General features: G+C 37.9%; 1 protein-coding gene across 6 annotated transcripts in view; it reads left to right on the plus strand.

The window, feature by feature from the left end:
- BCLAF3 (BCLAF1 and THRAP3 family member 3) overlaps positions 1-14593 on the plus strand; it is a 74427-nt gene that overhangs the window by 31265 nt on the left and 28569 nt on the right. For 5 of the 6 annotated variants that reach the window (XR_003308361.1, XM_026451881.1, XM_026451883.1 and 2 more), the window contains 4 exons: positions 5469-5644; positions 7146-7260; positions 7987-8050; positions 10475-10590. Coding sequence is in view for 5 of the 6 variants with exons in the window: in XM_026451881.1 (XP_026307666.1) it covers positions 5469-5644; positions 7146-7260; positions 7987-8050; positions 10475-10590 (471 nt within the window). In the remaining variant the exon portion in view is untranslated. The remainder of the gene's footprint in view (positions 1-5468; positions 5645-7145; positions 7261-7986; positions 8051-10474; positions 10591-14593) is intronic. The other variant, XM_026451884.1, reaches the window with a different exon arrangement.

A 14593-nucleotide genomic window follows, 5' to 3' on the forward strand; every position in this document is an offset into this window, starting at 1 on the left:
CAGAGGCTTCTTTGATCTCCTGGGAAGCTGATACGAGACACCTGGGACATGGGGAAGGTTGTCCATCAGCATTCATGGCTATCAGAGTTGATGGTGGACTAAGTACGTTGGCCACATTTGCTTCTAATCCTTTATTTCCCACTGAAGAGACACAGAGCCTCTCTACCCCTATCAGCTCTTTTCCCACTTTGAAAGGGGATGAGGTGGGTGATGGGCCCCAGAGGACATTGGAACCCTGACACTCTGAGGAAATGGGTGTCATGCAGGCAGGGAACAATGTGAAAAGCCATAACTGAGATTGAAGGAAGGGAACCTAGTCACATAAGTTCACCTATGATGGACACTGTTCTGCTGGAGGCAAAATAAGCTGCAGGTGGGGATATTTTTTATACCCAGACCTGCCACCTTGCTGTTACGTAGCATAAAAAACTAAAGTTCTCCCCTACTTTAATTTCTCATGTGCATTTTAAAATCAAAAATTAATTGAGAGAAGGTTCCCTTTCGTTCCTATTTTTGACCCTAGCTTCTCTTGGTGTCTCTTAGGAGGCCTTGTATAGGGATTCTGTTGGCAGTTAGAGTGCATAGGTTTTTGTCTTCCTGTGGACCACTGATCAGCTTTGTGACATTGGGCAGGTCACTTGGCTATAACCTTTTGGGCCCAAATTAGCCTACAGTTCCTCCTGGCTCTATGAGTCTGCTTGGATTGGCCATGTGTTGGTGACCATTGAAGCTGAGTCGACAGACACATGGAGGATCATCATGTTCATCTCTGAACTTTATATTTGAGATTTTATATTAAAAATATTAAATTTAAATTGGTCTAAGTTAAGCAAAAAATTAAAAAAAGACAAGAAAGTTAAAAAAACAAAATTAAATTGGCCTCAGTTAAAATGTTGAAGTCTGGCTGGGCATGGTGGCCCATGCGTGTAATCCCAGCACTTTGGGAGGCCGAGGCAGGCAGATCCCTTGAGCTCAGGAGTTTGAGACTAGCCTGGGCAACATAGTAAAACTCCGTCTCTACAAAAAATACAAAAATTAGCCAGGTGTAGTGGTGCACACTTATAGTCCCAACTAATCAGGAGGCCAAAGTGCGAGGTTGGCTTGAGGAGACAGAGGTTGCAGTGAGCCGAGATTGTGCCACTGTCCTCCAGCCTGGGTGACAGAGCCAGACCCTGTCTCAAAAATAAAATAAAAATAAAATGTTGAAGTCCTCTCTCCGTCTCTCTCTCTCTCTCTCACTCTCTCGCTCTCTCTCTCTCTCTCTCTCTTGCTCTGTCACCCAAGCTGGAGTGCAGTGCTGTGATCACGGCTCACTACAGCCTTGATGTCCTAGGCTCTAGCAATCTTCCCACCTCAGCGTCTCGAGTAGCTGGGACTATAGGCACACACCAACATGCCTGGCTATGCTTTTTTTTTAAATTTTTAGTCGAGATGAGGTCTTGCTATGTTACCCAGGCTGGTCTTGAACTCCTGAGCTCAAGCAATCCTCCTGCCTTGGCCTCCGAAACTGTGCAGCCTCTCGAGTAGCTGGGATTACAGGCGTGAGCCACTGCACTTGACCTTATCATCTCTTTAGCTGAAACACTCATTTCAAATTGACCAAGTCATTTTTGATTCATTATTTATTGATTCAGTGGGTATTTTTTGAGGACCTACCCTGTGTGAGACAGTCTGTTAGGGTGCCCTGGGACTAGAGTGCTGCATACAATTAGGTTTCTCCTCCTTTGGTTTATTGGAGTGCATGTGTGACTCAGCAGAAGATGGGTGGTACCAAGCTGGGAAATTGAAGAGAGGCATCATGTAGTTGACATGTGAGCTAGGCTTCAAAGGCTGGTATATTTCACACACATGGAGATGAGGCAAAAGAAATTTTATATTTACAGGTTAACAATGGCAGTAAAACATACACAGCAACTTTGACCTGTGTGGTTTTGAGCAGTGAAAAGGAATAGAGGGAAAGGAGACTGAAAGGTAAGAATGCTGCAACTGCCAGCCGGATTTGACATCATCAGCTGATAGGAGGGCCGGCAGCCCAGTTCTGGCTGCCAGAGGGTTGCCGTCTATGAGGTAGACTGAATACATGTTGGGACTGGGGAGGCCCACTAGAGGACTTTTGTGCAAAAAGTATTGAGATGCGGAATGAGGGGAGGAGTAATCTTCCTGAACCTTTTCCCTCAACTCCACAATTTCTAAATTTGTTCTTAGGAAGACAGGAGCAAATTATATACAGTCATGCATTGCTCAACGATGGGGATACGTTCTGAGAAATGTCTTGTTAGGCGGTTTTGCCACTTTCTGAAGATCATAGAGTGTATTTACACAAACCTAGATGATGTAACCTGTTACACACCTAGGCTATATGGTAGAGCCTATTGCTTCTAGGCTACAAACCTGCATAGCATGTTACTGTACTGAATACTGTAGGCAACTGTAACACATCAGTAACTATTCGTGTATCTAAACATATCTAAACCTAGAAAAGGTACGCTAGAGATACAGTACCACCATCATTTAAGTGGTCATTAATGGAAACGTCGTTATGCTGCATGTGACTGTAATTGGGAAAGTGCTTTATATGAACTGGAGGATGCTGTATGAAATGTTAGTTATTAGTTGGAAGAAGACAGAAAGGAAAACTTTATATGTGTCATACGGATTTTGATATATATGAGAAGCTTCCAGAGGGCAGGGGAATCTTGGTTTTGGCTGCTGTTGGGTTTTTTGTTGTTGTTTTGCCATGCAGTTCGTTTCTTTGATGAGTCCTAAGTGTGTACAAGAGGAAATTAAGGTTTAATGTAGCTTTTTATGTTTTCTTGGTTATTACCCACAACGCTCAGAGAACATCAGTGGAAATATCCTCAAACAGAAAAATAAACGGGGAAAGTGCAGTTGAGGGAACAAAGGATCTTGGAAGATTTAATGAAACTAGTACCAGAAATAGTATTATAATAGAGATTTTTGGCTGTATTTTAATTTTTTAAATTGTCTAAAATGCATCTCAAATGAGAACATTTGATCTTTTTAGCTTAACTACTTGCTTTGCGGGTATTTCCTGAAATTATTAACTTGTTAATCAATCCATACCATAGAAAATAGTAAAAAGTAAAATGTGAACCAAAAGATGATTACATTTACAAATATAAATATTTAGGACATTTTGCATTCTCGTATCTAAAGAGAGTTTTTCTTGTACCAAAAGTATCATAATTATTTTTAAAAGACTAAAATTTGGAGGTTTTGCTATGTTAATGTATATTTTCTAGAAAATGATAATTTTATTTTTTTCTTAAATATCTTGTAGTAGAGGAACTCTAGGATACATTTTAAGAGATAACCGGTTTAAACACTAAGATTTCAGGAATTAAATATATAATAGCTTCATAGTTAAAAGTATATAACTCCTGCGGATTGAGGATTGAGCATGGAGTGGGGACAAGAGTTTCAGCAGTAATTTGTAAGAAATTTTAAGTAAATGTTAATAATTACCCATTGGAAAACTGAACATCTTTATCAGCTTATTTCCTTTTGGGATAAACTGAGGCTGCCAGAAAAAACCTTATCAACTGATCTCCTCTTGTGTATGGACCATTTGTATAGTTCTATTTAAATATACTAGTTTCCTCCTATAAAATGTTTTTAAAGGCTATTTTTTTTTTTTGGTATGGCACAGGAATTTTGTAACTTTAAACCCCCTTAAACAGAGAGCATTTGTAATTCTTTGTTAGTGGAGGTCGTTACAGGGTGTTCTAACATTTGCCAGCAAATGTCTCTTAGCTAGTTATCACATACACATTGGGAAGCTTGGAGCAAATTAGGAGGAAAGAAGGGAAATGCGCCTTCTTCCTAATGAAAGTCCTTCTAATGAATCAACGAAACCACAGCAGTGCGGTCAACCTGTTACATTTCTGTGTTTCTGCCTTGGCACGGAGTTGTCCCTGGCAATGCTGGTCTGAGAGCAGGGAGCACGGAAAGTCAGATGGAAGCATTTCCTCTGATAAGTTATAAATAGACACTCAAAACCATTTTATTAGAGGAGCTAAAATTTTTAAAGAATATCTGTAAGCCCCTTATAACCCTGCAGCAGTTTAGATATATGGCTGTTACATGACTTAAATAAATAAATACATATGTGCATGCATGCACTCGTACCCCCAGACACATCTGTCTGTTTGCTTTCTGCTATATGATGAGCTATTCCAGTGGTGCTCTGTTATTTAAAACATACTTCAGGGCTGTCTTTCGGATTTATCTTCTGAGCCTGTAATGTAGCCATTAAGAACCCCAGCAGTTGCAAATGTCAATTCTTTGGACAATGAACTTGATTTTTGAGAAGAGCCAAAAGCAATTTAGAGTTAAGTACAGAGGAATAAGATAGGTACAAGCTGATTAGTGCCATTTTGGGTCCAAAATGAGATATAATTATAAAATAATGAGAAAATTTCTTCATTGATGCATAAAGTACCTCCAGACAAAGAATTTCTGAGTAGTTTTAAGCAAGCACAGCATTCTTGGAATAAGGTATAGTTTTTCATTACAACACTTGGAAGACGTGTTCATTTGAATGCTCAATCTCTGGGATGTGAGACAAAGCAACCAAGACGTCCATTGTCTCAGGGTCATGGCACCTTCCCCATAGGGCTATTGTAAAGATGAAATGAGATAATGTTGGTAAGCTCTAAGCCCCCATGTTTGGCACGTGGTAAGCCCTCAATAATAGTTAGCTCTGTATCATAACCATTAGTTTGTAAAAGTACTTAGAGGTCAGGAGAGCTCTTAACAAAAGTTATAAGATTCAGAAGGCGTTAAAGTGGTAAGATAGCTGGGGTTATATAATAAATGGTAGTATTTCTTTATGGCTACATTGAGGGTGAACACTGTAGCTGGTGTTAATGATTATAACTTTGCCTAACAGCTAAGACTATTTTCTGAGAATTTAGTGAGACTTTGTAATTAAGTTAATCTCTTAACAGAATTTTATTTCAAAATACAATTCTAAGCTTATTACTGATATAAAGATATAAGGATTTTTATTAAGTTAGAGAGGTTCTTATGTTTGATATCGGCTTTTTAAAGTGTGGTAGTATTTCAAGATAAAATAATTTTGCTGGACTAACAATGTTTTGGCCATTTGGAAGTAGAAAATAATCTAATCAATTACATTTTGCATAGTAAGTGTCTTGAATACTTTGTGTTTTTGAAGTAAAAATTGTTTCACTTAGAATTTGAAGGATTTTATTATTAAAGTGGCAAATATTTAATGACCTCTGATTTGAAAGAACTCAGAGCCATGTATCTGTAGTTAATTTCTCCTACTTGTTATTGTACATGTTTTATGGCATGGAATTTAGTGCCTTAATTATAAGAAAAGATATACATCTTTTTAGTTTTGTAGCTATCTTAATTTTTGATAAATTCTTTTCTCCACAAAATAGTTTCAAATTTAGTTAAACATTTGCAAATTATTCTAGGGTTGCTTCTAGCTATTCCACAGAGAGACAGATGTCACATGATTTGGTTGCTGTTGGCAGGAAAAGTGAGAACTTTCATCCAGTGTTTGAACATCTTGACTCAACTCAGAATACTGAAAACAAACCTACAGGAGAATTTGCTCAGGAAATCATAACAATAATCCATCAAGTTAAAGGTTGGTATATTTTGCACATACATTAGGGATAACACAAAAGTAATATAGTAAGTTTTCACAAGATACAGGTAAACACCTGCAGTATAGTTTAATAGTAATTAATACTTCATTGTAAGCTAGACTGTGAATTAGGAAATCTTTTGAAGAGAGTATCAGGCATTCATTTGAGCCTAGTTGTTCTTTATATGTAGTTCCAATAACCTTGTGCTTCAAGTGTTAGTAGATTGGAAATTGCAAGATAGAAAGGGAGAGGCTGGCTGCTGCAAAAGACAAGGCATACTGAGAGCAGTAAGAAACAATAACTGGGAACCTAACAGGGAGGAAAAAGCAACAAAAATAGATAGGAAACTCAAGAAATCAGGAAGCCTAGGTCATTTTATGATTCTTAAAGCCCCCTGAGGGCATTACTAGGACTTTGAATCTTAAGGATGATGCTGAGTGATCAATTAAACTTCTAGTTTGCTTTGGCATTCTTTATGTCTGGGAGTTGCGTAATAAATACCTTTAATGGTTTGCATTAATTGTTTTGTTTTTGCTCCTGGCGAGTTTCCATTAATTGGAAAATTCAGTGATATAGAACAACTTTCCCCAGTGATGCTACACAAATAAGGCAGTTGTAGGTATTACAAGCTGGAGGCCTTCAAGAATTTAAAATTTTTTATTTTGTACTTCCTACTAGACAATTGCATTAATCTTTCTTACCTTCATAAAATATATTTTGAAAATGAGGTTTTTTTTTTCTCTGCGTCCCTCAAACTGAGGCATGTATTTACTTTAAAGCACATAGTTTGTCTGAAACAGTTCATCCTCTCAGCTCCAGTCCCTCTCACCCAAAGGAAATGTGATTCTTGGCAGAAATGGAGCTGATTTGCAGAAAAATCCAGGAGATTGTCCCAGAACAGGAACAGTAAATTAGGGAAGAGGATTGCTTAAGTAGCATTCTGATGGGCCAAGTGTGTTCTCTTTCTCTGTATCCTATTAAAAGTGTGTAGCATAGCTGATTTCTAAATGTTTTCATGCACTTTAATGTGAATTAAAGTAAAGTGGCATTAGAAGGACTTCTGTGATATGCAGACATAACAGTTAGTATTTGTTTGAAATTGTTTTGATGTTTCAGGCTTGTTTTTGAAGTTACTTTTTATTTTCATTCAACTGTGAAGCTCTGTGCCATCTTTACTTTCAAGCATAGTAAGTCTTACCTTGGAGAAGAAAGGTCCTTGTTTTGAAAGAGCCATTGTCTTTTCCCCTGAACAAGTAAGCAGGCATGTCAGATAGAAAGAAAATTCTTTGATTAATAAATCAGGCGTTTTTACTCTTGTTTGGGCTTGGGAAGGCACGTGAGCGCTACAAATTAGTCTGCGAAATAAGTTTGGGTCGCACACATTGTTAAGAGAAAACAGGTTGAATTTTAAAAAATAATCCCTTATTTCTGTGCTTATATGTAATCTTTTAAGTGAAATCAGCTTAACATTGAGATAAAACTGTTTGTTTCCCTTTTCAGCAAATTACTTTCCATCACCTGGCATTACTTTACATGAGCGTTTCTCAACAATGCAAGATACACACAAGGCAGATGTAAATGAAATTACATTGAATTCAGATCCAGAAATACACAGGTAATGATTGATTACCATATTATACCCATTTAACTAATGGGGATAAACCTCAGAAAATATTTGGGAAGGTGCTGCTTTCTGAACCTGCTCACCTGGGCTTGCTGTAGACTCTAGGATTCCATTTTCTTCACAAAAATAATAGGATAATCCAAGCATTATCTGGCCACTGCACTTTGATGGAATGAATAGGATGCACTGAAAACATTGACTAGCATTGTTTAAATGTGTAGGACTTTGAAAATACTTACATACCTAACTTCACTTCTGCTGTCAATAGTAATTGCTGCCTGAGGTCCTCAGTAGAAGAATGAAAGACGGTTGTTAAGCCATTGAAATCATAGGTTGCTTCATGTGGTCACAAATAGGTGTTCTGAGGGCAGCCAGATGAAACCGTGTGTCTTCTGCTGGCACTTGTTGGAGCAGATGGCGTACCCTGTCTTGTGAGCTGATTTGAATACATGTGAGAATGCGGTATATCGCCAGAGCAAAGGTTGAGATTACACAGACTACTGATTTGAGAACCACTGAATCTTCCCTGTAATATGATTCATAGGATATGAATATCCTGGGAGACTGCCATATAGGTGAAAAACTATCTGGTAGCAAGTTTCTTTTGCTTTCTCCAAAACATACTAGCTTTATTTCAAATTCTATTCTGTAATAGTAGAATCAAGGTATCAGTGTATAACATAATTATTTAATTGTACTATGCCTTTATTATTTTAGGAGAATAGACATGTCTTTGGCCGAGCTTCAGAGTAAACAAGCTGTGATCTATGAATCGGAACAGGTTAGTGAATACAATTTTTGATGAGAAATTATCTTATTGTTGTACTAATGGCAAGGAGATTGGTGGTTGGGAGAGAAAACGGAGTTACAGTACATGAAGAAGGAGGATTGAAACCCAGGAATCTGAAATTAAAAAGCTCTTCAGGTGATTCTGACTATCAGTCAGGTTGGAGTGAGAATACTGACAAAAGACAAAAATATTCCCTAAGAGGGACAATCCCTAAGGATAACAGCTTTGTAAAATTGACACGCAATTACAGCATTTGATATTCATCCCCAAACTCCACACTGTAAAGCTTATGGAAAGTATATTAGATACCTATTTTTTTTTTCAAAGCAATCTTGTGGAATATATTTTTAAATTGTACATGGAATGAATGCACAGGAACAAAATTTCATTTGATATTGCCCTTCTGTTTACTGCAGAATGTACGAAACATTCTGTGGAATATGAACTAGCAAAATAAGGGAAATAAGGGACTAAATTTCTTTATTCATGTGTTGTGTGTGGTTCCCATCCAACACCTCCCCTCCCACCTCCCGTTTCTTTGCTAATTAAAAAGACTGTCTTAACTAGCCAGGAGGGAAGAAAACTGGCTCTTGTTTTAGAAGAATTATATCAAGTTCTAAAAGAACTGCTAATTTATTCATTGAGAATAAAGAGTTTTTGTAGAGGAGATATTTTAATACATTTCTGATAGAATATATAAATAATTTTTTTCACTTGTGAAATGATTATAATTTTTGCTGAATTTATGGAGATAGGTTAATTTGTTGAACAAATGATATTTTCAGACAATTTCTAATCATCAAAGTCCTATAATCAACTTACAGGAAATCTGTGCTGTTTTTGAAAATCACCTATAATTTAGTCATTTAACACAGAATATTATTTGATCATCTTTTCTGGCAGTCTTACAGCTTGCATTTTAACGTAGTCACTGTCATAGTATATGTAGTTTTATATGCTTTTTTCTTTTTACTTGATCCATAATAACATTCCTTTTATGTAAAATCTCTGAATTCGCCATGACCTTTTATGATTGAGGCTTTTTAAATTTTGTTTTGAGGCAGAGTCCTGGTCTCACCCAGGCTGGAGTACAGTGGTACAATCATGGCTCACTGCAGCCTTGACCTCCTGGGCTCAAGTGATCCTCCCACCTCAGCCTCCTGAGTAGCTAGGACTACAGACATGTACTACCACGCCCGGCTAATTTTTGTATTTTTTGTAGAGACAGGGTTTTTCCATGTTGCCCAGGCTGGTCTTGAACTCCTGGACTCAAGGGATCCACCCACCTCGTCCTCTCAAAGTGCTGGGATTACAGGCGTGAGCCACTGCACCTGATCCTTGTTAAGTTTTAATTAACTTTTTTCTTTTTTTTTTTTTTTGAGACAGAGTCTCACTCTGTCACCCAGGCTGGAGTGCAGTGGCGTGATCTCAGCTCACTGCAGCCTCCACCTCCCAGTTTCAAGCCATTCTCCTGACTCAGCCTCCCAAGTAGCTGGGATTATAGGCACCCATCATCACACCCGGCTAATTTTTGTATTTTTGGTAGAGATGGGGTTTCACCATGTTGGCCAGGCTGGTCTTGAACTCCTATTCAAATGATCCACCCACTTCAGCCTCCCAAAGTGCTGGGATTACTGGCACTGCACCTGGCCTAATTAACTTTTTTCAATAAGCACTTTTTGGCCGGGCACGGTGGCTTACACCTGTAATCCCAGCACTTTGGGAGGCTGAGGCGGGCAGATCATGAGGTCAGGAGATCAAGACCATCCTTGCTAATAGGGTGAAACCCCATCTCTACTAAAAATACAAAAAAATTAGCCAAGCGTAGTGGTGGGTGCCTGTAGTCCCAGCCACTCGGGAGACTGGGGCAGGAGAATGGCGTGATCCCGGGAGGCAGAGCTTGCAGTGAGCCAAGATCGTGCCACTGCACTCCTGCCTGGGCGACAGAGTGAGACTCTGTCTTAAAAAAAAAAAAAAAAAAAAAAAAAAAGCACTTTTCTATGTTGACTTCCACATAGTCTTTATTACCATAAGTTAAATGATTGTATATTATTCTTTTGACTTAAGTTTACCATGATTTATTTACTCATTCTTCCCTTCCTCTTAATTTTTTTTTTACATTTGAGTAGCTTCTATTTTTTGTTATTTTAAATATACTATTTTGAATCTGTTTAGGTAGATAATCTTTTCTTTGGGTTAGAGTCTCACAGGTGGGAATCCTGGTTCAATGTTAGGAGCTTTTCTGACTGTTTATTGTCAGTTGTGTCTCAAAATACCTGTATTAGTTTACAATACCATTAGCAGGATGAATACAAGATAACTTATCTAGGACTTGTAATTAAGGTTCTTGTTAGATATGGTCTTTGTGCAACTAACAGTAATGTGAATGGTTTGTCTTCTGTCAAAATTCCTCAGACTCTGATCAAAATAATAGATCCGAATGACCTACGACATGACATTGAAAGAAGGCGAAAAGAACGGTTACAGAATGAAGATGAGCACATTTTTCATATAGCTAGTGCTGCAGAGAGGTAATCAGTAGATGACAAACATCCTGTTATCAGGGAGCTTTGGGTTTTACCATATTTTTACATTTTTTTGTGTGATGATAATTTTCATTTTAATATAGGGATTTGCTCCTTCAAATCCGTCTTATATGTTTAAGTGAAATCTATTAAAATGTTTCCAGGTTATTCAGTGATTATCATTTGTGGTTTGATTTAAACAACAAAAAGTATGGGGTAGGTGGGTATTTGAGGTCTTTATAATTCTGAAGAGGAGTGTTACTGCTTTTAGAATGTTAGCAGGAGGCAGGACTGGCAAGTTTGTGGACTATTTAGCTTGAGTTGATTGAAACTCTGATAGATTGTGGACTATTTAGCTTGAGCTGATTGAAACTCTGATACATTCTGCACTTTAGATTCTGGGTTAGTCTTAGAATAGTAGAAAATTTCCTGAAGTCAGTACAGTTATCTTTTGGGACTCTTTGTGGATGTCTGTACTGGATAATTGTGGATAACTGTACTGACAAAAAGTGAAAAAAGTCCACATTTTGTGGATATCGTCCATGAAATTGAGGCAGGCGTAGTAGAAAATGCAGAGGAGACCTAAGTTTGAATCTCATCTCTCTCACTTTACAAGCTGACCAATCTTGGACAAATTTGCTTAGTCTCTGGAGCCTCTTCATCTGTAAAATGATGTTAAAATCAATTTATGCTATGGGGCAGTTATGAATTTTAAATGAGCTGGCACATGTGAAGTACTTATGTCATATATGGCAAATAGATCCTCAGTAGATTTTTCTTTCTTAACCTCATACTTCTGTTTAGGGGGCCTCAGTAGTCTAGATCAACCCCAGTTTATCTCTAGTTCTGAATACCATGTGGATGGAACTCATGGCAACTCTGGGGCCCCATATGATTATGAGGTATAATTGAACAGGACAGCATTTCCAGTTCACTTGAGTTCTTACACTACTTAGATCTCCCAAAAAGTGAGACTGTATGAGTACAAAGAGACAGTGCTAATTGTTTTTCCGTAATCTTTTGTATCAAATTGGTAAGATACTGTATTTGACAAGACCTTTAAGTCAAGTCTGTAGCTAACTAGGTCAGAGTATGTGGACTTGATTCTGACAATAAGTTCAGGACTAATTAAAACATGGTGAAATGATGTGTTGAGGCATATAAAACAATTGAAAATGAAAGAGTAAAAATGTCCCTTGCTGTGTGAAAGTCTCCAGTCTCCTAATACGATATGGTTAATGCCTGACATGACTGTGCTCCTTAATGACACAAGCTCTCTGTCATGCTTTCCTTGACTCAACAAGTGTAAGAAACCCCGAGTACCAAGAAACAGGTTTTAAAAACAGATTTAAGACAATCAACATATTTTAAAGATTGTAAGATGCTTTAGGATGTATCTTTACCCCTTGACGTGATAACTTGAGCGCTGGAGTTGGACCTGAGTTCAGTGCCTGGCTCTTAGATTCCTAGCTATGTGACCGACTTTGGGCAGATTATTGTGTCTCTGTTTCCTCATCTGTAAAATAGGGATAAGAGTTGTACTTACCTCACAGTGGTGATTAAAATTAAGTAAAGTGATGAGTGTAAGGTAAAGTAGCTGGTCAGCATTAAGTACTATGAATGCTAGCTTTGAGGACAGTGTGATAGTGTGCAAGGATGTGTTCCTACAAGCTGTCTTTTGCTGGGTCTGTTGGATTATTTTATTTGTATTGGATAGGTGGTGAGGCATAGTGGAGCCATGAGGAGTTTTTAAAAGTGAGACATTACTTAACATTCATCCTGCAAAAGTAAACAATTCAGTAGTTTTTAGTATATTCACGAACTTATGCAACCATCATTACTATCTAATTCCAAAACATTTCATCACCCCAAAAGTAAACCCTCTACCCATTAGCTGCCACTCCCTGCCCCATTTCTCCTTCCCCCTTAGTCCCTGGCAACCACTGTTCTGTTTTCTGTATCTATGGATTTGTCTAATCCTGACATTTCATATAATCATTTTGTTGTTGTTGTTTTGAGACAGGGTCTCTGTCACCCAGGATGGAGTACAGAGGCATGATCACAGCTCACTGCAGCCTCGACCTTCTGTGAGGCTCAGGTGATTCTCCCACCTCAGCCTCCTGAGCATCTGGGACCACAGGCTCCTGCCAGCACGCCCGGCTGATTTTTCGTATTTTTTTTTTTTTTTTTTTTTTGTAGAGATGGGGTTTCACCATGTTGCCCAGGCTGGTCTCAAACTCCCGCGCTCAAGGGATCCACCCGCCTCAGTCTCCCAAAGTGCTGAGAGTACAGGCATGAGCCACCACACCTGGCCTGACATTTCATATAAATACGATAATAGAATATGTGGCCTCTCATAACTGACTTCTTTCCTATAGCATAATGTTTTTAATGCTCATCCATGTTGTAGCATGAGAATTCTTATGTATGGCTGAATAATATTCCATTGTATGGCTGTATCGTATTTTGTTGATCCATTCACCAGTTGATGGACATTTGGGTTGTTTCCACTCTTTGTCTATTGTGAATAACTGTGCTGTGAACATTTGTGTGCAAGTTTTTGTGCAGATACCTGTTTTCATTTCTCTTCAATATATGGCTAGGAGTGGAATTGATGAGTTTGGTGGTTACTCTATGATTAACTTTTTGAGGAACTGCCAGACTGTTTTCCAAAGTGGCTGGACTATTTTACACTTCCACCAGCAGCATGTGAAGGGCCCAGTTGCTCCACATCGTTGCCAACTCTTATTATTCATCTCTCACTTTATCCTAATTCAATTTCCTTATTTAAATAAGAAAAATATTTTATCATTGTATCTTAGAAATTCAATTTATAAAAATTGACCTCATTATATATTATGTTTTTATATAAACTTTTAATATCAAGTCAGGGTAGTTTCCACAGAAATGTGAAAGAAATGAAACATGATGCGATCATAAGTCATAGGATGTAGTGATTTCTCACCTGTGTCGTTTTCCCTCAAAAAATTGTATGCAGCCTCTTTGTCTGTGTTTGCTCACTGGTGTATCCCCACTGCCCTGAGCTCAGTTCATGTTTGTTGAATGAATGGATGAAGAGTTTCCAAAAGAGTAGACAAGACAGAGGATACCTAAATTGTAATGCATTTAGATTTAGGTTACTATTCCCTGATGCCTTAGGATCTTTCACAAGCAAGTCTAACACTTGGGGATTCTGTCTAGCCTCTAGGACCCATCTGTTCTCTACAGGTGCTCCTTAACTTATGATAAGGCAACATCCCGATAACCCATTGTAAAGTAAAAAAATTGCAAGTCAAACCATTGTAAGTTCAGGATGGTCTGGATTTGCTTCCACTTCTTACCCGTTTCTTACTCTAATGTCTCCATGTTTTCTCCTGACACACTATTTCTGCCTTTTCTAACTGTAGTTACTAAGTTTCCTACAATGTAAATGAGTTGTTTTATTATAGAAGTATGGAGTGTGTTTGATAAAGTAGCTTAAAAATAGTGTCAGTGGACTTGAAGAGGACATCAAACTGCCAAGAATTTCTTTTATTTTTTATTTTTTAACAAGGAGTTGGAAGGACAGTCTGTCGTTTAAGCTGGGCAGATTACAGGAAAACATCAGTTTTTATTCTTGCTATTGCAACAGTCATAATCTGTACTGAAGTAGAGTACACTTTATAAAGATATTCATATAGTCAACAGGTATTTATATATTGATTTCTTTGTTCTAGTTACTGTTCTAAGGACTGGGGATATAATGAAAAACTATATACAAACCTTTGTCTTCATGTTACTTATAATTTAATGGTAGAAGAAAGAAAATAAATACATGTCAGTGGAGTGATAGGTGAAAATAAGGCAGAAGAGGAAATTTAATAGCAAAGAGTGATGTGTGATATGGTTTTATTTACGGTGGTCATGGAGTACACTTATGACTTTTTAAAAAATGTAGCTGGGTTGTGAATTAAATGAGGGAGTTAGCCATAGGGTTATTTGAGAGGATAGTATTTCAAGAGAGGGAACA

This window comes from Piliocolobus tephrosceles, chromosome Y (assembly GCF_002776525.5).
Source record: "Piliocolobus tephrosceles isolate RC106 chromosome Y, ASM277652v3, whole genome shotgun sequence".
Taxonomy (NCBI): Eukaryota; Metazoa; Chordata; class Mammalia; order Primates; family Cercopithecidae; genus Piliocolobus; species Piliocolobus tephrosceles.